This window comes from Hirsutella rhossiliensis, assembly GCF_020360975.1.
Source record: "Hirsutella rhossiliensis strain HR02 chromosome Unknown scaffold00005, whole genome shotgun sequence".
NCBI classification, from domain to species: domain Eukaryota; kingdom Fungi; phylum Ascomycota; class Sordariomycetes; order Hypocreales; family Ophiocordycipitaceae; genus Hirsutella; species Hirsutella rhossiliensis.
The window spans coordinates 3,983,761-4,006,897 of record NW_025408671.1 but is presented as its reverse complement, the minus strand read 5'-3'; the positions used below and the strand labels follow the sequence as shown (position 1 = coordinate 4,006,897).

The window sequence follows — 23,137 nt, the reverse complement described above, 5'->3', positions numbered from 1 at the left end:
GCTCGGAACCCGCCGGAACATGTTTCGACACGGAGGCAGAGGGCAGACGTTGAAGTTGGGGAGGGTGCGCGTACCAAGCAAGGCACAGATGCACAGTGCCGGGTGCTGCAGGTTGAATGGCTGCCACGACGGATGGCTGCCTTGCCTTGGAAACCTATATTTGCACCTCTTTGTTCCCACCAGGCGTCATGATTCGAACATCGGCGCATCGGCAAATGCGATGGCTTGCATGGATGAGTTGATGAGTTGATGAGGAGCCCGCCCCCGCCAAGTACTCTGCATGTACATGCACTGGCGCTGATGTGATTGATTGACTTGTTTGGCGGCTGGACTGACGCTCGCTCGCCTGATGACTGAGCCCACTCTGCTGGGTTGCGGTTCTGGGCGGTTGCAGTCCTTCCTCCTTCCTCTGCGGCTGGCTCCTGCCGCACGCCAAGCCTCCATTCCCCTGGGCTGTTTCTTTCGCTCCGGCAGCCCCGTACTCCGTACAAGGTACTCCGTGCATACTCTACGGATTGGCACGGACCATTCTGTACTCGCACTCGCAGCCACGGCGTCAGCATGCAACAAGTACCGTCTGTCATGTCAGGGCGGCTGAGATAACGCGTGTTGGACACGGGGATTGTCCGTGCCTGTTTCTTTCTAGCCGCCACGCGCTTGTCGCGTGGATGGAGAGTGACGACTACCGTCTGAATACGGTAAAAGACTGGTCCGTACCTCATTTCCCCTTTACTTTAGGGATGATTGTCTGCCCCAGGCAGCGAGCGGGCGGCTGGATGCTCGTACATTACCCTAAGTTATGCTTACTTTTGAGAGTGTCGTGCCGTGGCCGATCCCGTCGAATACTTTGTAGGCGCAGTCCAAATCCATTATACCTCTACCCAGCATTGCAAGGTAACATGCGCATTTAATGGCCCCGGCGCCTATACGCACACAGTCGGCTGCGGAGCCACACACTGTCTCGTCCATTGTCTCGTCCATTGGGCCGCCTCGGTGCCATGCTGCGATGCGGGCTGCGAGATGGTGACGTCGCAGACAAAGGCCGTCTAGGTTCTCTTTTTATCAACCGCGTCAGCACCACCCCCCTCTCACGTCGAATTCGCATATGGGCGAGGAAACAAAACGATTGTGGGGTGCAAGCGTGCATGTTGGGAGGCCATCTGACTTGTCTCGCGTGACGCCTTTTTCTGCGACATTTCATCCGATGCCCCGACGGCGAAAAGAGCCCGCGCCAGGTCACCATCAAAAGTATATACGTACTCTGCGAGACAGGGGGAGTCTCTCCCGTCCATAGGTACTTACCTACCTATCGTACCTAAGTATCTACCTATATAGGTACCTATACGAATAGGTAAATAAGTACCCTACCCAAGGTAGTATTCCGTATGAGCGTAGGCACTTCGTACCAGGTGGCAGGCCTGTCCAGACTACCATGTAGCGCGACTGCTTCCTTCCTTGGCCTGCGCCTCGCTTGGCAGCAGCGGCGGCAGCAGCAGCAGCAGCAAACAGGATCAGGGCAGCAGCTCCAGCCGCACAACCCGGGGAGCTGAATCGCCTTGGCCTCGCTGTTGCTGCCCGCTACCTCCCAGTAACTCGGTGCCGGGCTGTTTCCAGCTACCCCCTGCCATTACCCACCACCATTTTTCCTTGGCTCATACCCGCCCGGCCTAGACACGCGAGCGAGCGTTGGTTGCCAGACACGCACGGAGCGAGCGGTACGTGGCTAGCCTATTGCTTGAGAGCTACAGAGACACCATCATCATCATCGAATTCTTTTGTCGCCGACCGACCCGGCAGCCCGCGGCTCCGCCTCGCCGTCCGTCGTTCGCTGCCGCCGTAGCTCCTGCGCCTCCGCCTCACCGCCAACCAACCGGTTTTGGCCAGCAGGTTTTCTTTTCCTCTACTGCCTCGTCATCGCCCTCTCCTTTCTTCTCCACGTCGGGCCTCTCGTCGACTTTTCTTGGTGTCCTCCCCCCACACCACACCACACACCACATCACCCTTTGTCTCAGCTTTTTTCCCTTCTCCTTCTTCCTCCCTACCTCGTCTCTCTTTCCTCTCTTTTCTCTCTTGCAAACGCTTCTTCGCCGTCTCCCTCCAACTCACTCTGCTCGCCCTCGCCCTTGCCGTCGCCGTCGCCGTCGCCCTCTCTCTCTTCTCACTCTCTGCGTGCGCCCCCGTCCCGCCCGCTCTCGTCGCCGAACCAGGCAGGACCCCCGCTAGCGCATACAAGACAGTGTCGTGAGTCGGTCTCCAGCAAGTGTGGCAGCGCAGCAATAGCGAGCCGCAAGTATGGGTCGCAATCGAGGTTGGTGCTCCATATGTTCATTCCAGCGTCGCCGACGAGCCACGACCCCTGCCGCCGGCCCCAGAACCCTCGAGGTACTCGTCCATCGCGGATGGAGACGTCTTATGCTTTATTATTGTTATTAGTCGCTTGTACCTTTGGTTGCCTGCACGCGCGCGCCCTGGATGAGCCGAGCCACTTATGCCCCCTCTTTCCTGCCAATGCTGACTGCTACTAATTTGCGCAACCGCCGCCTTCTAGTCCTCTCGTTTATGTCCCAGTTTTCCACTGGTACCAGGTCGCCGTCGCCCTCGTCGTCGCCCCCCAACGAGCAATCCGGCAAACACACGCCCGAGTCCTTCCTTACCCAGCAGCACCTCGACTCTGTGCGCCGTCCCGTCACGCCCCCCTCGCACCCGGATTATGGCACGCCCGTAAACGGCTCCCCTCGCAACAACAGCCCCAGCCAGCGCCCGCGCAGCACCTCGCGTCCCATGTCCATGGTCCAGACCTACCAGCCGCCCCTCATGGATATCAACGAGGACACGATACCCGAGCTGCAGCCCATCTTCACCTTTCTCAATAGCCACTCCAACAAGCTCTACCAGGAGGGCTACTTTCTCAAGCTCGATGACCAAAACTCCCGTACGTCTTGGCCCCTACCCGCCTTCTCGACGTCTCTCATGTTTCCCTGACTGACATTCATGCAGAGGGCAAGCCCAATCCTGACAGGACGTGGACCGAGTGCTTTGCGCAGCTCGTCGGCACCGTCTTGTCACTATGGGATGCAGCCGAGCTGGACGCCGCCGGCGAGGACGGCGAAGTCCTTCCCAAGTTTATCAACCTCACCGACGCGTCAATCAAAATGGTGGGTGGTCCCCACGCGTCAGACGGCGTCGCCATGCTGACACTCTCGCAGATTGATTCTCTGCCGACGCGCTCCAGCGACGAGCAGCCTCTACAGAATATCCTCAGCATCTCCACGGCCGGTCGGAACCGATACCTGCTCCACTTCAACTCACATCACTCCCTTATCCAGTGGACGGCCGGCATTCGCCTCGCCATGTACGAGCATTCCACCCTCCAGGAGGCCTACACTGGCGCCCTCGTCGCCGGCAAGGGCAAGACTTTGAACAACATCAATGTCATCATGGAACGGTCGCGTTTCAAGACGGAGGAGTGGGTACGAGTCCGCTTCGGCGCCGGCGTCCCGTGGAGGCGATGCTGGTGTGTCATTACTCCTCCGGATGAGAAGGAGTACGCAAAGCTTCAAAAGGAGATGAAGAAGAGGTCGCCCTACGACCGCTCCGCCGTTCCCGCTCTCAAGGGCGACATTAGGTTTTACGACACAAGGAAAGACGGCAAGAAACAAAAGAAGGCTCAACCCATTGCCACCATCACCGACGCCTACTCGGCCTACGCCATCTACCCACAGGCCAAGTCCTTGGTCGACGCCTCGACGCTTCTCAAGGTTGAGGGCCACGTCACCGTCCACTCGGATCCTCCCTCCTCCACCGAGGGCTTCATCTTCATCATGCCCGAGACTCATCCTGCCGTCAGCGGATTCGAGATGCTGCTGCGCTTCCTCTTCCCGACGTGGGACACCTTTTGCCTTTATGGCCGTCCCGGCAGGCTCGTCGCAAGCGTGCTTGACCCCAGATCCCTCATGTTTGCATTGCCCAAACACAAGCGCTATGGCTACTTGGAACCCCTTGACGTCTCGACGCTTATTCTCGATGATGGCAGCGCGGCCTGGACCGAGAAGGAGTGGAGGAAGCGGCTCAAGGACGCCACTGGCACGAGGATGAACGCCATCGAAGATGGCACCAGGTCCCACTCTCGAAGCGCGAGCAGATCCAGTGCGAGACTCAGCGGTGGAGGTGCCGGAGCCAACGGCGTCAAGCCCAGGGTCGGCTTCAACAACAACCAAGTGTCTGTACGGTCCTCGCGATCCTTCTCCTTGAATGGAGGAGGGTCCCGGACAGATACGGCGCTTCCTGATCGCCGCATGCACCCGCCTATGCCGGGAACAGCCCAACCTCACCCCCTGCACAACGCGTCAGATCCTGAGCTGGGCGGCAGCAACTTCTCTCCGAACGTCTACGGTACCCCCCGGGACCGGCAGCCGTCTGGAGAACCAGGAAGCTCAGATGAAGAACTCGGTAACTCTCCCCCGCCGGAAATGCGGGATCTCGAGGGCATGCGTAACATGCAGACCCCGGAGCCCGTCTCGCGCCCGCCGGCCTTTAATCACGGACCACAGGCGCGCCCCACCAGCAAGGCATATCACTCCCCCGAGCTCCGACGTGCCAACAGCCGTCTGTCCAGCACAACGCTAGATCAGATGGCCAAGGCTGGGGGTATCTCCAACGCCGACGACATGCCTCCGACAAGACATGCCGAGGATGGTGTGTCAGCTGGCCCATCGGTATATCTACACGCCGACCCTCGAGGAACGTCTGCTAACCAGTACGGTTCACGCGAAGCTCTGAGCCCGACCAGCCAAGACCGACCGTCTGGCAGACTGCCCCCGCCACCTCACGGCATCCCCAACCAACGGTCCAGGTCGCCCATGGCCTATCCTCCCCACGGCCATCCCAACATGATGAACGATCCCAACTACGCACCACGCCCACACACGGCTGACGGACGCCGCCCACCTCATCCCCCGGGACCACCTCGGTCCCCTAATCCGCACCACCCAAACTTTCGGCCAGACCAACATCGCCCTCCGCCTGGCGGACCTGGAGGCCCGCCTCCTCCACAAGGACGTGGGCGACCCAACCAGCGCCCCCCACCCGGCCACGGCCCGCCCTATCACGAGCACCACGGCAATTATGGGCCTGGTCCTGGCCCTAGACCTTATCCGGGCCCTCAGGGCCGGGGCGGCCCTCCCCCAAACTTTCATCCGTCACGAAAGCCGCTGCCGCCCAAGACGCACCAGAGCATCACGCCCAACGACATCATTGATCATTACGCTTCCGACGCCCACCGTGGCGGTCCTCCCCCCGATAGACGACAGCCCCCGCCGCCGCACCAGCAAGGTCCCGGATATGGCGGCCCGGACAACTACCACAACGGTAGTTATTCCGGCATGGGCCCCGACCATTCGCATGACGGACGCGGGTCCTCCGATCGCCAACGAGCAGGGCCCCTGAGGCCCATGGGTCCCGGTGAGGCACCGGCACGACGCAACCCCGAGTTTGACGTTCCCGAGGTAAATTCTGGCCCTGCTGTTGACAATCGCACCGTCCGGGTGCCTCGGAAGTTGGTCCCGGCCCCTGCCGGTCCCGTTGTCCCTGATCAAGCGCAGAGGTCGAAGCATCCAGAACAAGCAAGCGATCATGCTGGGCGTCAGTCCCCTGGACCGGTGCCACTACTTGCAAGATAGGATCTCGAGGATCAAGCACAATGAACCGTGGCGGAGCACATTCAGGCGCAGAAACTCAACGGCTGACACCTGAATAGTTGATGCAGCAACGCACGGCGCCGGTGACTTCACCACAGTACACGTACGGAGGAAATCTCACGGCGGGATCACCCGGAAATATGGGATCGAGATCTCCCAGCCCGCAGCCCCTTTACTACGCTGGAGGCAGGGCAGATGGGCCGCCACCCCCACAACACGGAGGTCCCACGAATCCGATGGGAGCAGGGGCTGGTAGCTTCTCGCGCCCGCTACGGAACGGGGCACATTCACCATCTGATGGACGATACGGACCTGGCCCAGGGCCTGTGCAGAATGCGCGGAACCTGCAACCTCAGTATCAAGGGCAAGCTTTCTAGAAGACGGAGCTGAGAATGTGTCAAAGGGAGTTGCGTCTGACTGCCTTGTTGGCGGGGAGGGAGATGGCAGCATATGGTGAGCACACTAACGCATAGGAGGAGGCATTGGATTGATTATGTTCGTACGTCTGGGCGTTTTACGAGGGAAAGACGACAGTGTCAAGGGCAAGAATCGTTTCTGGTATATGAAAGATACCTTTTGTTTTGTTATCGCATCTGGTGTTGTCTGGATTAGGCAGGAAAGCCGACGACATCAAAGGCGCTCATACATATTTGGATGCGGAAAACAATGTTTTTAAAAACTGAAGACTACATACACGACTGTGGAATGTCATGGAATACACGGCCGTGACAGGTTTCTGTACCCGGTGGGAAATACCCGGTGGGAAGGCTTGCACAGACGCAGCCGTGGTGGAGTGAAGAGGTGGAGAGATGCTGCACTGTGTTATCTTTGGCCTTGTTTGCGTCGTTGGCGGAGTAGCTGCCTCTTTGGACGACGTGGTAATTAATGATGTATTGACGAGTTTACATACGCCGTAATTACCTACTGTACTTGCATCCCCCAGACCCCTGAAACGGCGCGGGTAGTAGGGCCGGAGCCGGTGGCCCGGGGCGGGCGGGGCTCCCCTGGCTTCCATTTCCCCCCAGCCGGGGCCCCTCGGGGTGTGGCGTGTGTCGTGTTGACCTCATTTCTGTAGAGCAGACACTTCCCGTGGGTCTCGTGCTTCAGCTGTCCATGTGTCACAAGATGCACGTGTGCATACCCGGTGTCATTCAGGCACAGGGCAGCGGAGTTGCCCGTCGTGTAAGTTTCCAGCTGCAGACGGCACTTGGCCGCCAGTGCCCCCCAGCCCTGTAGACAAGTACCTACTTTGCGGCCTGTATTTATCCAAGGCGCCTGCAGTTCGCCTCGCCTCTCGTCCCATGACCATGTACCCGCGCATAGCCGGGACTATGTGGCCGGTACATGCTTGCGAGTGGGTACCTCTGTACCTTGACGACATGCCTTCTCTCTTCTCTTCATCTTCAGTACGGTACTGCGATCCGTCCCTTTCCCTCTCCTTTCCTTTCTTTTTCTCGTCCTTGACCTTGTTGACTTCTCTCCACTTCACCCTCCGCGAGCCGCTGATGAGGCAGACACATTTTTTATTCAGCATCACCTATTTACTGCCCCGCCCAGGCCACGCGACCACGCGCCCTTTCGACCGCGACCTCGCCCACGACCGCCCCCCCAAGCCCGCCCTGACTGATCCCCCACCTGACGACGAGCAACCTTGGTATACTGACGCCTCGTCTGCCTCGTCTGCCTCATCTTGGCAGCCCCCCGCGCGACAGCCTGGATCCTTTCTGGCCGCTGCCTTGTCGGGCCGCTCCCAATGGACGGCGACGAGCCCACCCAAGGTACGCGCGCTCCCTCATTCCACGACCTCCTCCAACCTGACATGCTCTGCCGAAGCAACCCAGAACGTCCTCGACCCGCGCCGAGTGGGCAAGCAGAACTCGGGCTTCTCTGACGATGACGTCTCTGACATCATCTGCGTACTCTACCCCCGTTCCGACCCCACCCGGCAGGAAATCCAAAGACTAGCCCAAGAGGGCTCGCCGCACATCATCGGCAAGGACGAGGCCGATGGTGTCGAGCCCGATTACGAGCTCGAGGACCATGCCAGCCGCTTCGAGTCGAACCCCACGAGCCACGGCGACTATTCCATCAAGCTGCGCTTGTCCGCCCATGTCAAGAACCCTGCCGCCGGCTTTGCCTTTGGCAGGAACGCTGCTCGATGCGACATCGTCTTTGTCAACGACCCCCTCAAGAGGGTCAGCAATGTCCACTTCCGCATCTACGTCAACGAGTACGGCAACGTCATGATCGAGGATCAGTCGACCAATGGCACCTTTGTCGACACAAGGCTCCTGTCCAGCAAGCCAAAGAACGGCGCCAACCCCGTCACCAGATGGGTGCTAAGCTCCGGCTGCATCATCAGAGTACTCCTCCACGACTTGAACCGCGACCTGACCTTCCTCGTCCGAATCCCTCGCCGCGACGATGACTACGACCGGGCCTACATTGCAAAGGTGGAAGAGTACTTCGCGAGGCATGGCCTCAAGACGGCCCCTCGCACCGGCGGCCACGTTGACCTGTTCAAGACGCCTGGCGATCCGGTGGTGCGGAAGGCGGGCCCCGAACCTACCACTGCCCAAGGCTCGCTTCCTTCGCCCTCCAAGCGCAAGGACAAGCAGGCCGTCATGCGCAGAGAATGGACCGGCTCCGGCACCTACAACCGGATAAAGAAAGTGGGCCAGGGCGCTTTCGCCGTCGTGTACAGAGTCACGTCCAAGTACGACGGAAAGCCGTATGCCGCAAAGGAGATTGAGAAGCGTCGGTTCATGAAGAATGGCGTGCTGGATCAAAAAGTGGAAAACGAGATGAAGATCATGCGAAGGGTCCAACATGTGAGCCCGGCCCTGGCCTCCTCCGGCCCCTCATCTCACTGACGCGTGACCAGCCAAATATTGTGCGCTACATGGAAAACATAGACTGGGAGGATCGATTGCTCATCATCATAATGGAGTTTGTCCCGGGTGGCGACTTGGGAAAGCTCGTCTCGGACGACGGGGCCTTCCCAGAAGACATGGCCCAGACCATGGCCCGGCAACTGCTGAGTGCCCTGGGCTACCTTCACGCCAACAACATCACCCACCGCGACGTTAAGCCCGACAACATCCTCATCAACACACTCGACCCCCTCGATGTCAAGCTGACGGACTTCGGTCTGTCCAAGATGGTCGACACCGAGCAGACCTTTCTCAGGACCTTTTGTGGCACTCTGCTGTACTGCGCGCCCGAGGTGTACACCGAGTACGCCGAGTACGACGACAACGGGGTCCGGAGTCGCGGCAAGAAGATGCGCCGCGTGCCTGGTCAACGGTACAGCCACGCAGTGGACATCTGGTCGCTCGGTGGTGTCTTGTTTTTTACTCTGACGGGCTCGCCGCCGTACCCTGTCAAGTCGGGCATCAGTCACTCGGAACTGCTGCATAAAATCATGACAACGATGCTCAACATCTCGCCCCTCGAAAGGTATCAAGTGGCCGAGCAAGGCATTGACTTTTTGCACCGCCTGCTGCAACGACGCCCCGAGAATCGCGCAACCATTCCGGAGCTCGAGAGCCATGCCTGGTTGGGGGGGCCAGGCTCCGTCATTGAGGCATCTCAGTCGTACGACGTCATTACGGACGACGAGGACGTTGAGATTGAGCCGTCCCAGTTTCATCCCGCGGCATACGATGACGACCGCATAAGCGACTCCGAAGGCGACGAGTCCGAGAAGGAAAACGACTTCGTCACACAGCGTCCGCCGCCACCTCGGCTATTCGGAGAGGTTGGTGTCTCGGCAGTAGGCAGCTCGGGAGCCCTTCCAGCCGACCTTCTCAGAATCCCCGCCGAGATGAGCATGGGTGAAACCGAAATCCTAGATTCACATCAGAACCAAGAGTACGATTCCGAAGATTCCACCACCATCGGAGGTAAGAATGGCCAAGCCTACGTCTACAACCAGACGTCCATCTATCCAAACCAGTCTACGGATCAGTTGCAGAGTCTGGTGGAAGATGTTGCATCACAAAGCCTGGGCGGCAAAGAATCCAAGACTGAAAGTCCCGCGATCTCGTTCAACTCCCTGTCGCAGTCGTCCATGGATCCGAATTCAAGCAAGCGCAAACCCTCATCGCACGAGGTCAGCGACGAGTTTGATGAGAATACTCCGCCCGGTAAACCCACCCTCAAGAGACTCAAGTCGGACGGGGACGATGACGTTACCGAGGACGTTGTCCGCGAATTCAAACTGCTGGCCCGCATCCCCCAGATCAAGAGACTCGGCTCCGGCCGACAAATCGACGGCCCCGTGAACAAGATTACGTTTTGGGAGCAAGATCGCACGACGTGGCATCTGCAATATCCCGAAATGACCCAGCTTCAGTACGACGCGTTCTCGCAAGCAGCGCGGGATAGGGGGGAAGAGTTAGGCCCCGACAAATCACCGCTTTGGGATCTGGCGATGAAGTACTTTCCGCCCAGCCTCGGGCCGTCCAACCAGAACGGGGCGACGGCGCTTCCCGGGGCCCCGGGACTGAGACCGGGGGACCGCAACGCCGCCGACGACACACTGGACATCCCCTCAACGGCCGCTCCCGTCGCAGCTAGGTCTGGCCCACAGACACAGCTCCCGGATACGCAGATTGTGGTGCCGGTACAGGTGGACCCCACGTCGAGTCGAGCCATCGCTGTGGTTGAGTCACTTCCCGAATCATGCATTCAAGGCATCTCCTTCCCCATCACTGACTCACTGGCTTCCTTTGGCAGGGGCCCCGAAAACACAGAGGTCTTCAAAGAGCGGCTGGAACCAAGAGTGCCCAAGTGTGCTTTCAAGATTATGCTCTGGAAGGAGGGTTACGACCCGTCCAAGGACCCTTCCAAGATGAAGCATCCTTGGCAAACAACCTCTTCGGCTGACGACGAAACGTATCATTTTTGGATTTCAACAAAGGCTACGCTCGGGATCCGAATCAATGGCTATACCTTGGCCTCGTCGGACGCAAAGCATCCAAACGCACCGTCTCACTACTGGACCAGGATCAACGACGGTGACTCCTTGATGATATGGGGAGGCCAGGACCCCACGAACCAGACCAAGCTGATATTCCGCTGCTTTTGGGGAGGGTCCTCAAAGCCACGCGCAGAGCACCGGCCGCAGCTGGAGCTGGCGAGCCCCGCTATCGCCCAGAAGCTCGATGCCGCGTGCCATAAGACGGAGAAACGCATGCGGGAGGCGGCAGAGAGGCGGCGGCGGCTACGCGAGGCCGAGGCTGAGCATCAGGCGCGGCTCCGGCAGGTGCAGAGGGAACGAGAGCGCAGCTACGCGTTCGAGAAGAGGAGGCTGGAGGCCGTCGAGTATCTCGCCGCGGGGCAACGACCCGGCTCGCGGAGGGCATCGCCCGGCTATCTGCCTCCCATGGCGCAGGCGAGCAGGCTGCAGGGCAACGTGCTGGCTGCGCGGCTGAGTCGATGAAATGCTCGTGAGCACTCGGACTGACGAGGAAAGATGGGCGAGGGAGCTTGGCGAATGAAGGGCGCCCTCGACACAGATTTGGTATGGGAATACGGTTTTCTGAGCTCAAGACAATCTCTAGGACGGGGAACAGGGGGACACAGGGGGTGGAGGACTGGGACTGTAGATGGACAACTAGCGACCCTTCCCGCACGGCCGTAGAGCGGGAGCTGGAGAAGGCGGCGATGCTGTCCCGTCCACGTCTGGTGTGAAGAGAAGGCTTAAAAAAGAAACGAGCGAACGTCGTGTACAGGTGAAGAACCCAGGCAGCGTTGAGGATTCATCCTTTGCTACATGGATGAGAGCCGGGAGAGTTGACCAAGAGCACCCGCTGTCGTCACTGTGGAACTAGACCTGAGCCGTGCCCGTGGGAGCCGTTTACGCGCGCCTTTGCATCCTACCGCTAAAGCTAGTCGTGCAACGAAAGAGCCGAGTCGTGCTTCTGTATTGGGCCGAAAGGGATACATGCCAAAGGCGAGCCCAAGCGTCCCCGTGCTCCCTCTGCAGCGACCTATGTTCCGCCACGCCATGTCCCCCCCCTACCCTCCCCCCTACTCTAGCTCAACTGCAAAAACCATTGTCAATTACTTCGTTCTCCTCTCTCTCTTGCACTCCAGAACCTGTATGTAGTAGGACAGTAGTTTTCTGCATGTAGGGGTTTGGTTCCACGGTCATGAGGAGAAGACGCCTTTCTCCTCGCCGTCGTGTCCGAGGTTCCTTTTGCTCTGTGCCATCTTCAGCCGTCGAGTCGTGAGTTTTCCCTCCCGGATAGTGCATGTCGCTTTATCATCTCTCTGTATTTTCCGAATAGCCGCCCCTCGCCCTTTCAGCAGTGACCAGGCGAGTGTGCTTAATGCCGGTTCACGGCAAAGCTTTCCGCCAGCCCCCCGTTTGGCAACACCCAAGACGAGCTCCGGATGGAGTCTCCTCTTCTCGGGCGGCCACACACGGTCGCTTCCTCGGTGGACAGGCCGCTCATCGGCTGGATATCAAACCCTGCGCGCCGCGAGCTGTAAGCAAATCACTTGTCCCCTGTTGAGGTTTCAGCCATCGAGGTCGCTCTTACCAAGCAGCCTCAGCTGCTGCACGGGCGATGCGGGCGGCGAGTCCGGCTCCTCGACGATCGGCTCAGGGACTCGGCCGTGGTCGGGCGTCTGTTTGTCGGGCGGCGGCTGCTCGCCGCTTGCTCGAGACTGCTTGCTGCGGTTGAAGAGTTCCTGAATGCTTGCGAAATAGCTCGGTTTGTAGTACGGGTTGCTCGACGACGACGACGATTCTTCATCGTGGCCGCCGCCAAAGGGCCCGTTTTCACGCATAGTGTGACTCGCCCCCCTTGAAGTGCCGTGTCGAAACCTCGACGGGCCGTTCTTGCTGCCCTCTGGCTGCTCTGAATAGCTGTGTTTCTGCGGAATGTACTCTTCCTGATAATAGCCAGCCACTTCTGGGTTGCCTGCGTTCGGGGTCGAGGATAGGGGGGATCCAGGCACGTCCTCGTTGCGCCTACCCGCTCCAAAGCTGTCCATGGGGAATCTGAAATCTGCGCTGAAGGCGCCCCGAGACGAGCGGAACGACGACGAGTCCTCATAGCTGCCGGCGCGGCTTGCAAAGTTGTTGAACATGCCACTGAAATCGCGAGGGAAGCCCTCGTCGAATGAAGAGGGCTCGTCATGGGTAGGGGTGTACGGGCCCCATCCTGGTCCGCCATTGTGTACCGCGGAGCTTCCCTGGTTGTGATTTGCAGAGCCAAATCCTCTGCCAAAGGCTCCTCTGGAGAATCTTGTCGACGAGTCTGCAGGCTCCCCAGGGTTCTCTTGGCCGAAGCAAGAATAAGGAGGCACAGGACTGAACTCGTGGCCCTGTTCGTGGCGTGTCTCGTTTGGCTCCTGGAACGTCGACTCAGACCTGGTTCTCTCGGGAAAGGGGGGAGAGTTGCCGAGTCCAACACGGACAGAAGTCGGGGCATCACCCGGGCCGATCTTGGCCTCGCGAAACTCGACCTGGGAGGATGCGTTGCTCGAATGCCGCGTGTGTGAGTGGCGGACTCTGACAAACGATCGAAACTTGACCGTCTTGCTGCCAGAAGACCCGGCGTCGGGGGTGGCCCCCAAGGCTCGACTACCATCCTCAGTAGAGCTGAGGACAGGAGATGAGCAGGGATCAGGTATGGAGACGCCCGAAGCGCCTTTAAGACAGCTTTTATAGCTCGTCTTCTGTCCAGAGCTCGCTGAGGACGACGAGGGGGCTCTCCCCTCACTGCCCACCGGGGAAGCGCGCTTTTTGTCCGAAGCAACGCCGTCTGCCAAGATAGTCGCTCCGGCATCTTCAACAAAGGGCCTCTGGTAAACAGTCTTTTCCGACGCTGCGCTCATGGGACTGATAAAATCCTCGTCCTCTGCCCTCGAGCCCCGCTGGGCGCGACGCTGAGCCGATCCCAGTCGGCGGCTGGGGCAAAAGGAAGATGCTTGCCCTTCGCTCACAGGGCTGACATCGTGCGAAATAGGCGTGATGCGCAGATGCTCCGTGGAAGCAACATCCGAGGGTCGTCTTGCTCTTCGCCGCTGACGCAAGTTTGTCTTTTCACTTCTTACGCCGTTGCGAGGATGATCATTCGAAGCAGGATGTTCGTCGTCTGCTCTTCCAAGGCCCGTGGGATGATTTCCTTCCGGAATAGCCGCCGAGGCGCCGCTTCTATGAGGCAAAATATCCTGATGTGGTCAGTTCATATGCTGCTGCGTTCATCTGCCTAGAAAGACTTACCGAGTTCACGACAGATACATCGACGATGCTTTCTGTATCCCGAACTTCCTTTTGGCACTTTCTACAGTAGTTTGGAAGCAAGGAGCTCTCGATTGTAGCCGCATGCTTGCGTTGAAATCCCTTGGACCTGACCATGCCGCAGCCAAAGCAGAAGTGGTGTCGCTCAATGATGCTTCCGTGCTCGATTCTGTCCTCTTTGCACAGGCCGCAATAGTTCAAGAGAGGCTTTTGACCTGGGATGAGGGGGTGCTTTTGATGGAATTTGCTCGATCGAACGTCACCACAGGCAGAGCAGAGGTGATGCCGAAAGCCTCGCCCCGGACTCTCCTCCCTCAGGCGAAGTGGACGGGTAGGTGTTGCTGCGTTTTCTCTGGCTACTTCAGCTCGTTCACCGTTGAAAACTTTGGCTGAGATGTTGCCCGCGTCATTGCATTTCTCCACGAGAATCTCTGGAGGCTTGATTTCTTTCTCCTTCTCTCGAGGGCTATTACTTAGAGCCGCATTTTCTGATGAGCGAACCGGTTCTGCAAACCCGGCCCGGGCAGTTGCCGTGTTGAGTGTCGAGTTCAGCTGCTTTTGAAGATTTTGCAGCTCATGCTGAAGACCGTCGTCTCCTGGGGTTTGTGACAGTCTCGCATTGACCTGGTCGATATGTCCCTGGATACGCTGCAACTCGAGAGAAAAGTGCCTGGTTGGGCCTTGAGTGTCCGCCCGAGAAGCACCAGCATGTGGGTTGCGATTGTTGTGAGGAATCGACGCTCGACAAGCATGCGATGCACAAGAAAATGGATCGATGAAGCAAGCCGTTGGGCGCTGAGGTACGGGAACAGAACACGACCGTGGCATGAAAGCAAATTCGCGGTGTTGAGACACGTGAGGGAAAGGTGTTGCAGAGTTAGATGCCTGCAAAGTGGGCTCAGAAGACGCCGCGCAAGCTGGAGTAGTAGTTGTGGCAGGTGGACACGCCACAGAGCCAGATGGAGTTGCTGGAAATGTGGTCGAGGCCGAAGCGTTGGACGATTTCAGGAGCTTCTTTTGCAGACGACGACGAGGAGTCTGTTTGCCCGGACTCTGGGGAGAAGCAATGTGAGTAGCGAAATCGGCTTTGGAGCTCTTGACAGCTGGCTTCTGTGACGCGTCATTCCGCTCTGCTTTGGCTCGAGGTCGACTTGGATCCGGGGATTCTGGAAATGGGCTTTGTGCGCAAAACTCGGTTGCTCCCGGACCTTGGCCTTTCTCGTCGAGGCGAGACAGCCCCTCCTCGCTGCTGGTGGATTCATTGTACCAAGTGTCTGTGTTGCTTCCTTTCCCATTAACAGGTTTCGTGTTCGCTTCGTCCCAAGAGGCGGCAGAGCGACTACTTGAGCCAGCGTAGTGGTGACGCCGGCTAGGTGCACGCGGCGTGGCCTCTCTCGAGCGGTTGGCACTCGGGTCATCTCGAGACGCACGACGCCTTGCTTCGCGCTTCAGGTCCTGAGGCGTAGGCATGTTGAAGGCCATAGCCAAGAGACTGATATCGGGCTCTTGGGCGCGGCGCCCCCTTGGTCTTTTCCTGCCGAAGCCCATCACGGGCAGGACGGGCCCGGGCGCCAGACAAGAGAGGCAAAGAGAAGAACGAGGCTTCTGTGCCAAGCATATGAAGGATGAGCGATGTAATGCCAGCCCCGTGGAGGGATGGTTGGGCAGCAGAGATGGGATGAATGCGAGTTGGGATGGGTGAGGTGAGAGGAGAGAAAACGATGGCGTCAATAAATGTTTTCTCCCCTCTGCCCTGGACCCCTGCGCAGCTGCCAGCCAGCTGTTCACCCCAACTGAACGCTTGGTTTTGCCCATGCAACTTGCTCTCGGTCGCACGGCAACCCAATGCTCTTGAACCATTGCCTTTCACATCTCAACTCGTAGAGCAAAACCGATTGTCTTCATGCACATGAAAGCCCTATCTAGACATGGATTCTTTCGCCTCAGGCGCGCAGCTTCAGCTTTTCCTACCGCCTCGCCCCTCGAATTCAGACCCTGTCCTCCGCCACTTCACTGTGCGCCCTCAATTCACTGCATGAATCGGCCTGGTTGCTTGTTCTCCCAGCTCCCCTTGGCCCTCCATACGATTGTTGTACACTGAACCTGCCCTCATCTATATAGAAGCCAGTTCGACGTTGATTTTTTTGGTGGTTTTTGGCAGTTTTCTCGTTGGTGTCAGGCTCCCGCGCCCCGAGTCGACGTTTTCGTCGCCTAGTTGTCACGGAGGACGCGCGGTCCCCTCTTCTTCGTCTTCTTCTTCTTCTGTCCCCGCTCGAACGCGGCGACATCAGCGTGGTCGCGGCCAAAGTTGTCGAGATCCTTGACTTTGTAGATGCGGATGATCCAGTTCTCGCTGGTGAACGCCTCCTCAACCGTGTTGAGAACCGGCCCCTCATCAGGGAGACGAGCACTACGAACACGATCGACAGCCTGCCCAGGGGGGAACAGGGTGTGATAGTTGTAGTAGCACATCTTGTACCTGTTGCCGTGTCAGCTTCCATCCTACTCTCCACCCTCGTTTGGGCATCGACTCACATCAAGCTGTTCTTCATGGCATCCGTCGCCTCAGCGTCCACGCGATACTCGCCGCGGGCAGTGAAGAAGTCGCGTTCCTTGATCTCGTCGGGCCAGATGCCCTCTGCAATGCGGACCATCCAGAGGAACTTGTTGATGTCGTCGCCCGAGTATCCGAGCAGCCCACCAAACACCACCAGCACATAGTCGACCTCGTGCTGCCGCATAATGGGGTAGGCAACCTCTTCGGGAGAGGCCATGGCCTTGCCCACAGTCGCAATATGAGTGTTATTCCAAGTGTTGTTGTCCACCAAGGTCGGCCGGTCAGCCATGCCCCCAATCTGGTAGCCATAGTCCCACCACGACATAATCTTGGCATCCTCCTTGGTGTTCTGCCGGAGCCACTGATACGCCTCGCGGTAGTCATCAATGATGTGCTGACTGCCATCAGGCATTCGACTCGCGAGGACAACCGAAGGCGAAGAGTAGGCGTTGGAGGTGACCCAGGTGCAGTGAGTGACAAACATGAGCAGGTACACAATGACAGACGCGGTCGCGCCAACCTTGGGAATTGTGCTGAAGATTCCAATAATCGGCTTCTCGCTTCCGCGAAGGCCATGGCTCTTGGCAGCCTTCTTGGTGGTCGCCTCGGAAGCACTCTGCACCTTAGCAGGGTCGGGGGACTTGGTGGTGACGTATGTGTCTAGAATGCGGGACACGGCGAGGGCGGCAGCGACGCAAACAATGGGCGTCAGGGTGAGCATGAGTCGGACCATGACGCCGGCGAAGTAGCTGCCGAAGAGGCCGTAGACGATGACGAAGACGTGCTCATCTCGGAGTTCCTGGAAGCACAGGTAGATGCCGGCCGGGAACAGCCAGATGAGCATGTTGAGGTCAAAAAAGAATGCGGGCCAAGCAGGCGGCTGATGCTCCGACACCGAAGCGATGATGGGGATGTGTATCTTCGCATAGCCAGTATCCCAGAGAGAGTAGAAGCGGCCACTCCATGGCGCAATGTACCCCAGAGACGTGAGAGCGACAAGCCCCAGTATGCCAATGCCAAAGGTGGCAATGACGATGGTGTAGAGGAAGGTCTGGAACTGTCGGCTGGGAATGGCAGCTCGCACAAACTGAATGAAGCCGACCAGCTGGAGGAAGCCAAAGATGCCTAGGGACAGCAGGTTAGTCAGGTAAAACCACCCCATCGCGGGTGGTCGCATACCAAGAGCCGGCATGTGCTCGCTCGTCTTGACAGGCAAAAAGCCGACAAAGGGGATTTGCATGCTGGCCAGCGTTCCCAAAGTGTACCAGGTGGAGTAGGCAACATAGAGTCGAGGGCTATACCTCCCCATACAGATGAGGACGAAGGCATGGAGGGGTAAGATGCAGGTGATGAAGGCGTATCCACCCCAGGAGGCCACCATGTAGCCATAGGAAAGGGCGCAGAAAAGACTCCACAGCATGGAGCCCAGCTTGAGGGCCTTGATCCACAGATAAAAGGTGAAGACGAGGAGGAAGATGGCAATGGCCTCGTTGTCGTAGCTTCCCGCCACCGATCTCGAGATGTAGCCCGGGGCGATGCCCATGAAGATGGCAGCAAGAAGGCCGGCCGAAGGCGACGTGGTCATCTCATTCGTCAGCAGGTAAGCCGCAAAGGCCGTGAGGCCCGAGAAGGCCGGCGCGAGAAGAACGCAGATGTTTCGAATGTCGACGGGGATGGAAATGGCCCGCAGGGCATGGTAGATGATGCCACTGGTGACCATGAGGCCGGGGTACAGGGTGCCGCCCGTGACGCGGCCCAGGGGGTGCCATGTCCGGTCGTCGAACCAGTCCCAGAAGCTGTAGAAACCGTTCTCGACGAGATACTTGGTCGCTCGGAAGTTGAACCACGGGTCAACTGGAGGCTGGTCAGCAACGATGCTTGCATGCGTGGGCGGGAGGGGTTTCCAATTGACTCACATTCGTGAATGATGCTTTCAAAGCCTGTAGTCCGAGTTAGCCGACGAGAAGCAGGAAAGGGGCGCGATGCTCGCAGCGAGAGGGTCGGGACGGGGGAGGGAGGACTTACGGATCACGGAGAAGAGGCGGCTCGCAATAGCAGCGGCGGCAATGAGGCAGAGAATGACGACTCTGAGAAGGGTTCGAGTGCTTTCCGTGTTGAAGCCCGCAGGGCGAGGCTGAGCTGGGTCCGCCATGGTGCCTTGCTGCTGGCCTCGAGAAGGTTGAAGATGCAGGATCACGAAGCCTAGGCCGACGCGAACTAAGGACAGCTTGGAGCTTTAGGCTCGTCGCAAGTTACAGACAGGCTGTGTGGGGCGCGGGCACCTGCAAGCAAGCCTAGCAGCTGCCGCCCTGGAGGACGAGGTTTCGAGTGACCTGCTGTGCTCTGCGGGTTGCCGCGGAAAACGGGTACAGTGTACACGCAGGTCCCTGGCCGATGTTGTGCCGCCAAGTCTCGTTCGCTGAACTTGAAATGTCGTCCAGGCCATCAGTCAAGCCGAGTGATCTAGTATTCATAGTTACGCTCTTTGAAGAATCAATCGAATATAATATACGTGGCGGGTTTGGGTCGAAATTTGTCGGATCAGATGCAACAGTGTAGATGGCTGGACCAGATTGTGGCCGCTTGGTCAGATCACAGATCAAAGAGCGTCGACTTATGAGCTGTCTGCTGCAAATGCGCAAGATGGCCTTTATTAGTATGAGTATTTACATTTGACCAGTAGCGTGTGCATGATCCCATGGAAAGCCAAACACACGACGGGAGCTTCCCCGAGCACACGATTCCGCTAGCACCAGTTCAATGGCCGTGCTTGTGATGCCATCTAATTGCGTGTATTTTACACCTGTACACGGTGAGTAACAGGGATCTAAGGAAACGTCTATGCAGTAGCACTTCTCGCAGTCTCCGTGATACAGTTCGATGTCGTCGTATCTTGAACTCGTCGAGGCCCTGGTAGCCTCTCGGTCGTCCAGGCCTGCAGATGCGCCTCCACGCCCACAACGTCGCGATACGCTCCCCGTCCCTCCCCCAGCCTCGTCACAATCCCATGCTAAGGGTTTTCTTGGGCCACCTTGAGCAGGTACTTCTCGAGGTCGAACCTGGGGTCTTGGGCGTCCGTGACGACTGCAGTGCAACCTGGGTTAGTTCTGCCTCCGCCCGGCGCAGCTCATCGCGGTTGCTTGGCCCAGGAAAGCACGTACCATCGTCCCCGGAAGCCGGCTTGGGGTTCGTCTTCTTGGCAAACTCCGACTTTGCCTGCTCTATCAGCTTCTGCTTGTGTTGGTATTCGTGCTTGTCGTGCTCGGCTCTTTGGGTTGCGCGGATCGTCCGCTGGTGAGAGAATCCATAGAAGATGCCCACGCCGAGGGCGGACCACCGGAGGACCTGCCACACCGCTCAGTCAGCTCCCTATCAACTCTGACGGTCCCGGAGCCGAGCAATTGCAGTGATGCTCCACGATGGCGTGTGTAGAGCCTCCCCGGGGGGGGCTGGTGATGGTAGACGTGGAGGACTAACGTTGACTCCTGTTGACGACATTGGTAGAGAGGGACCGCAAAGGCGCGCAAGGGGGTGCGAACGGCGATCCACGAGCTCGGTGGTTGTCAATGGGCCCTGTCAGGGTGGAGCGAGGGGTTGTTGCGCCGAGAATGAAGATTTGGATGATGCTCGGGAAAAGTCGCGCCCTCGGCACCAGTTTTTCCAGCTAGCACGCATCGGCAGCCAAGCTCCAGGCGAGCTGGCACCTCCTGGCGCAGCCGCCGACATCACGTGCACAGACGCCGAGCGCGCGCGTCTTGGCGGCCTTGCAGTGACCAGCGCGCGCGCACCGCACTGTTGCCGTACTTTATACTGGCATCTCAACTAGAACATTGCCTCGCTACATCCATCCATCCACATACACACAACACGCTCCCTTTACAAACGACGACGACTGCCATTCCCGACTGGCACCTGCTTCTTTCCTTTCTCACCTGTCCTCGATCCTCCCGGGCAGCGTCGCGCTTCATCCTCTACCGCTCGCCAGCTGCCTCCTCCCCCCCGCCGTTACGACCTTCGTCCATATATCGCCTTCGACCAACTCGATCCTGTCGCCTTTTTTAACTAGGTCGTCCCGCAATGGGACTGTGGCTCGGCTACTATGCAGCAACGTCGAGATGAAATCCTTGCAAAAAAGGCAAAGCTTGCAGAACTCAAGAGGCAGAGGGAGCTTCGGGCCACCCAGTCGGCGGCTGGCCGCCAGAGCGTAGGCGCCTCCAGCGACGTTGGTCTTTCCTCTGGCTGCGCTCACTGATGGCATACCATTGCTGATGCGTTTGCAGCTGTTTTCCCCGCCTCCAGGAAGAGCAGACAATCGTCGCGAAATCGAGTCCCTCATCAACAGCCTGGTCGGCGAGAGCAGGCCCGGCTCGACAACAACAGGAGGCGCCGCCTCCCCAGCCGCTCGTGGCAGCAGACCGAATAGCGTACTGAGTGCCGGCGAAATCAGCAACGCGACATCCGAATTACCAGGTCCGCATAATGGACAGGTTGCCCCCCCTCCGCCACAGATATCCCTGAGCACGGTACCCCTGACGACCGTCTACGAGTGCCCCCCTTCTCCGGTCAAGGAAGTCTTTTCCTACAGCAAAGGCGTCCAGACTTCAAGCGACTGGATCTCCCCGGCGAGGCCCAGGACGCAGTCCTTGGTATCCGATGCAGATGACCCCAACGGCGCCAACTTGACGCCCAGCAAGAAGCTGAGCAGGAGGGAGCGCGACCGCGAAGAGGAGCTGCGGCAAAAGATTCGGGATGAAGTCGAGGAGGAACTGAAGGCTACTAAGCAGCTTCTCGCCGACGGACCTACGCCAGCCCAGCCCCTGCCGTCGGGCAACTACCCTTCCAGAGAGCTCACCGGCGAGGAACTCGAGGCCGTCACCAGGTCCGAAGAGTTTGTCGACTTCCTCGAACAGTCAACCAAGGTGATTGAACGGGCTATCGATCAAGAAACCTACGACATCCTCACCGACTATGCCTTGCAAGGAAAGGACCATGACGACGACGACGATGAAAGCGGCAACACGGGAGGCCGAGGGAGCCATAGAATCAAGGAAATCGCCCAGTTCTTTGACGACCGTTGGTCGAAAAAGCGCATGATCAGCTGCATTGATTTCTCGCCCAAGTTCAGCGAACTGCTCCTCGCCTCGTACACCAAGAACCCTACCGCACCGCACGAGCCCGACGGCCTCGTCCAGGTCTGGAACACCCACATGCACGACCGCCCGGAATACGTCTTCACAGCCCAGTCCGACATTCTCACCGCCAAGTTCTCTCCGTACCACCCCAACCTGATTGTTGGCGGCTCCTACAGCGGCCAGGTCTTACTGTGGGATACCAGGGCAAAGGCTGCCCCTGTCCAAAAAACCCCGTTGACAGGATATGGCCATGCGCACCCCATATACTCGGTTGACATTGTCGGAACCCAAAACGCCAACAACATTATATCCAGCTCCACGGACGGCGTGGTGTGCGGCTGGAGCATGGATGTCTTTGCACAGCCGCAAGAGCTGCTCGAGCTCAAGAACCCCACCCAGACCAAGGTAGCCGTCGAGGACGTCAGCCCGACGTGTCTGTCGTTTCCGCAGACGGATCCGACCTTTTTCCTTGTCGGCAGTGAAGAGGGCACAATCTTCCCCTGCCACAGGTACGATCGTGCCGGCGCAAAGGCTGGGGTCGACAAGAAGATAAGTTACAAAGGCCACACGGCCCCGGTCATGTCGGTAGACTTTCATCCTGCCTGGGGTCCAGTGGATCTGGGGGACTTGATCATCTCGTCATCACTCGACTGGAGCGTCAAGCTGTGGAAGGTCCGAGCACCGGCGGCCACGTCGACCATGGGGAGCGGAGACGGACACATTGCGCCGTTGATCGACTTTGTCCGAGAAGACGTCGTCTACGATGCCAAGTGGTCGCCAGTGAAGCCAAGCGTCTTTGCCCTCGTGGACGGAGCCGGCTGGCTCGAGCTCTGGGACATTGCCCTGGAGACGGAGGAGCCCGTGTCGAGAATCTCGCCGAGCGCGCGCCAGGACGGCCGAGCCATGCTTTCAAAGAGCCTGAACAAGGTGGCGTGGGAGCCCAACGACGGGAAGCGCGTCGCCACCGGCGGCATCGACGGCTCGCTGACCGTCTTTGAGGTGGCCAGCGGCCTGGGCGGCAAGGAGGGTCTGAAGAACGAGGAGTGGGCAAACGTCAAGAAGCTGATAGGACGGCTAGAGGCCGTGGGCTTGAATGGAGCAATGGTGGTTTAGCATTTATATATCCACGGCAGGCGTCTGGAAATGTATCAGGGTGACGTGCCTCTCTTCCTTTTCATGATGGCCTTGCTATTTACGGGGCACTGGTTTCCTGGCACTGATCCTGCATTACTCCCACGGTGTGCCTGGTACGTCGAACCAGGCCGATACGAAGTTCCCGTGGCTCCGCAGGCATCGCCGACCTAGGTGCAATAGTGACGGGGAAATTGGAGACGGGACAGCTGCCTCGCGTTTTCTGCCATCGGCGCCTGGCCGTATCGTCTAGGAACTGCCGGATAAGTTTGCTCCGTCTCTACAATGACTTCGACGAGCGGGTTTGCTGATGGCATATCAGATTCAGCGGCCGCCAACAGTTCCGGACGGCGGACATGTT

The 23,137-nt window shown here is 58.6% G+C and overlaps 6 protein-coding genes across 6 annotated transcripts; 3 read left to right on the top strand and 3 right to left on the bottom strand.

Annotated features, from left to right (window-relative positions):
- Positions 1-2,292: 2,292 nt before the first annotated feature.
- Positions 2,293-5,751, top strand: HRG_05883 (PH domain-containing protein; the record flags this gene model as incomplete). The annotated part of the gene is made up of 6 exons (XM_044864354.1): positions 2,293-2,308; positions 2,549-2,932; positions 2,998-3,155; positions 3,207-4,647; positions 4,741-5,554; positions 5,601-5,751. The coding sequence occupies 6 exons, from the start codon at positions 2,293-2,295 to the stop codon at positions 5,749-5,751; spliced, it is 2,964 nt and encodes a 987-aa protein (XP_044720886.1).
- Positions 5,752-7,449: 1,698 nt separating this feature from the next.
- HRG_05882 (kinase) lies at positions 7,450-11,142 on the top strand (the record flags this gene model as incomplete). Its single annotated transcript, XM_044864353.1, has 7 exons — positions 7,450-7,474; positions 7,530-8,239; positions 8,300-8,527; positions 8,581-8,971; positions 9,017-10,052; positions 10,152-10,266; positions 10,312-11,142. The coding sequence occupies 7 exons, from the start codon at positions 7,450-7,452 to the stop codon at positions 11,140-11,142; spliced, it is 3,336 nt and encodes a 1,111-aa protein (XP_044720885.1).
- Positions 11,143-12,224: 1,082 nt separating this feature from the next.
- HRG_05881 (uncharacterized protein) lies at positions 12,225-12,800 on the bottom strand (the record flags this gene model as incomplete). Its single annotated transcript, XM_044864352.1, has 1 exon — positions 12,225-12,800. One exon carries the CDS (start codon positions 12,798-12,800, stop codon positions 12,225-12,227), a length of 576 nt encoding a protein of 191 aa, XP_044720884.1.
- A 3,367-nt stretch (positions 12,801-16,167) lies between these two features.
- On the bottom strand, positions 16,168-18,665 carry HRG_05880 (oligosaccharyl transferase STT3 subunit domain-containing protein; the record flags this gene model as incomplete). The annotated part of the gene is made up of 5 exons (XM_044864351.1): positions 16,168-16,435; positions 16,492-17,638; positions 17,693-18,367; positions 18,430-18,453; positions 18,539-18,665. 5 exons carry the CDS (start codon positions 18,663-18,665, stop codon positions 16,168-16,170), a joined length of 2,241 nt encoding a protein of 746 aa, XP_044720883.1.
- Positions 18,666-19,523: 858 nt separating this feature from the next.
- Positions 19,524-20,011, bottom strand: HRG_05879 (ATP synthase E chain domain-containing protein; the record flags this gene model as incomplete). The annotated part of the gene is made up of 3 exons (XM_044864350.1): positions 19,524-19,597; positions 19,675-19,858; positions 19,991-20,011. 3 exons carry the CDS (start codon positions 20,009-20,011, stop codon positions 19,524-19,526), a joined length of 279 nt encoding a protein of 92 aa, XP_044720882.1.
- Positions 20,012-20,612: 601 nt separating this feature from the next.
- HRG_05878 (cytoplasmic dynein 1 intermediate chain 2) lies at positions 20,613-22,758 on the top strand (the record flags this gene model as incomplete). The annotated part of the gene is made up of 6 exons (XM_044864349.1): positions 20,613-20,735; positions 20,794-20,863; positions 20,912-20,964; positions 21,022-21,036; positions 21,082-21,705; positions 21,757-22,758. The coding sequence occupies 6 exons, from the start codon at positions 20,613-20,615 to the stop codon at positions 22,756-22,758; spliced, it is 1,887 nt and encodes a 628-aa protein (XP_044720881.1).
- Positions 22,759-23,137: the final 379 nt, after the last annotated feature.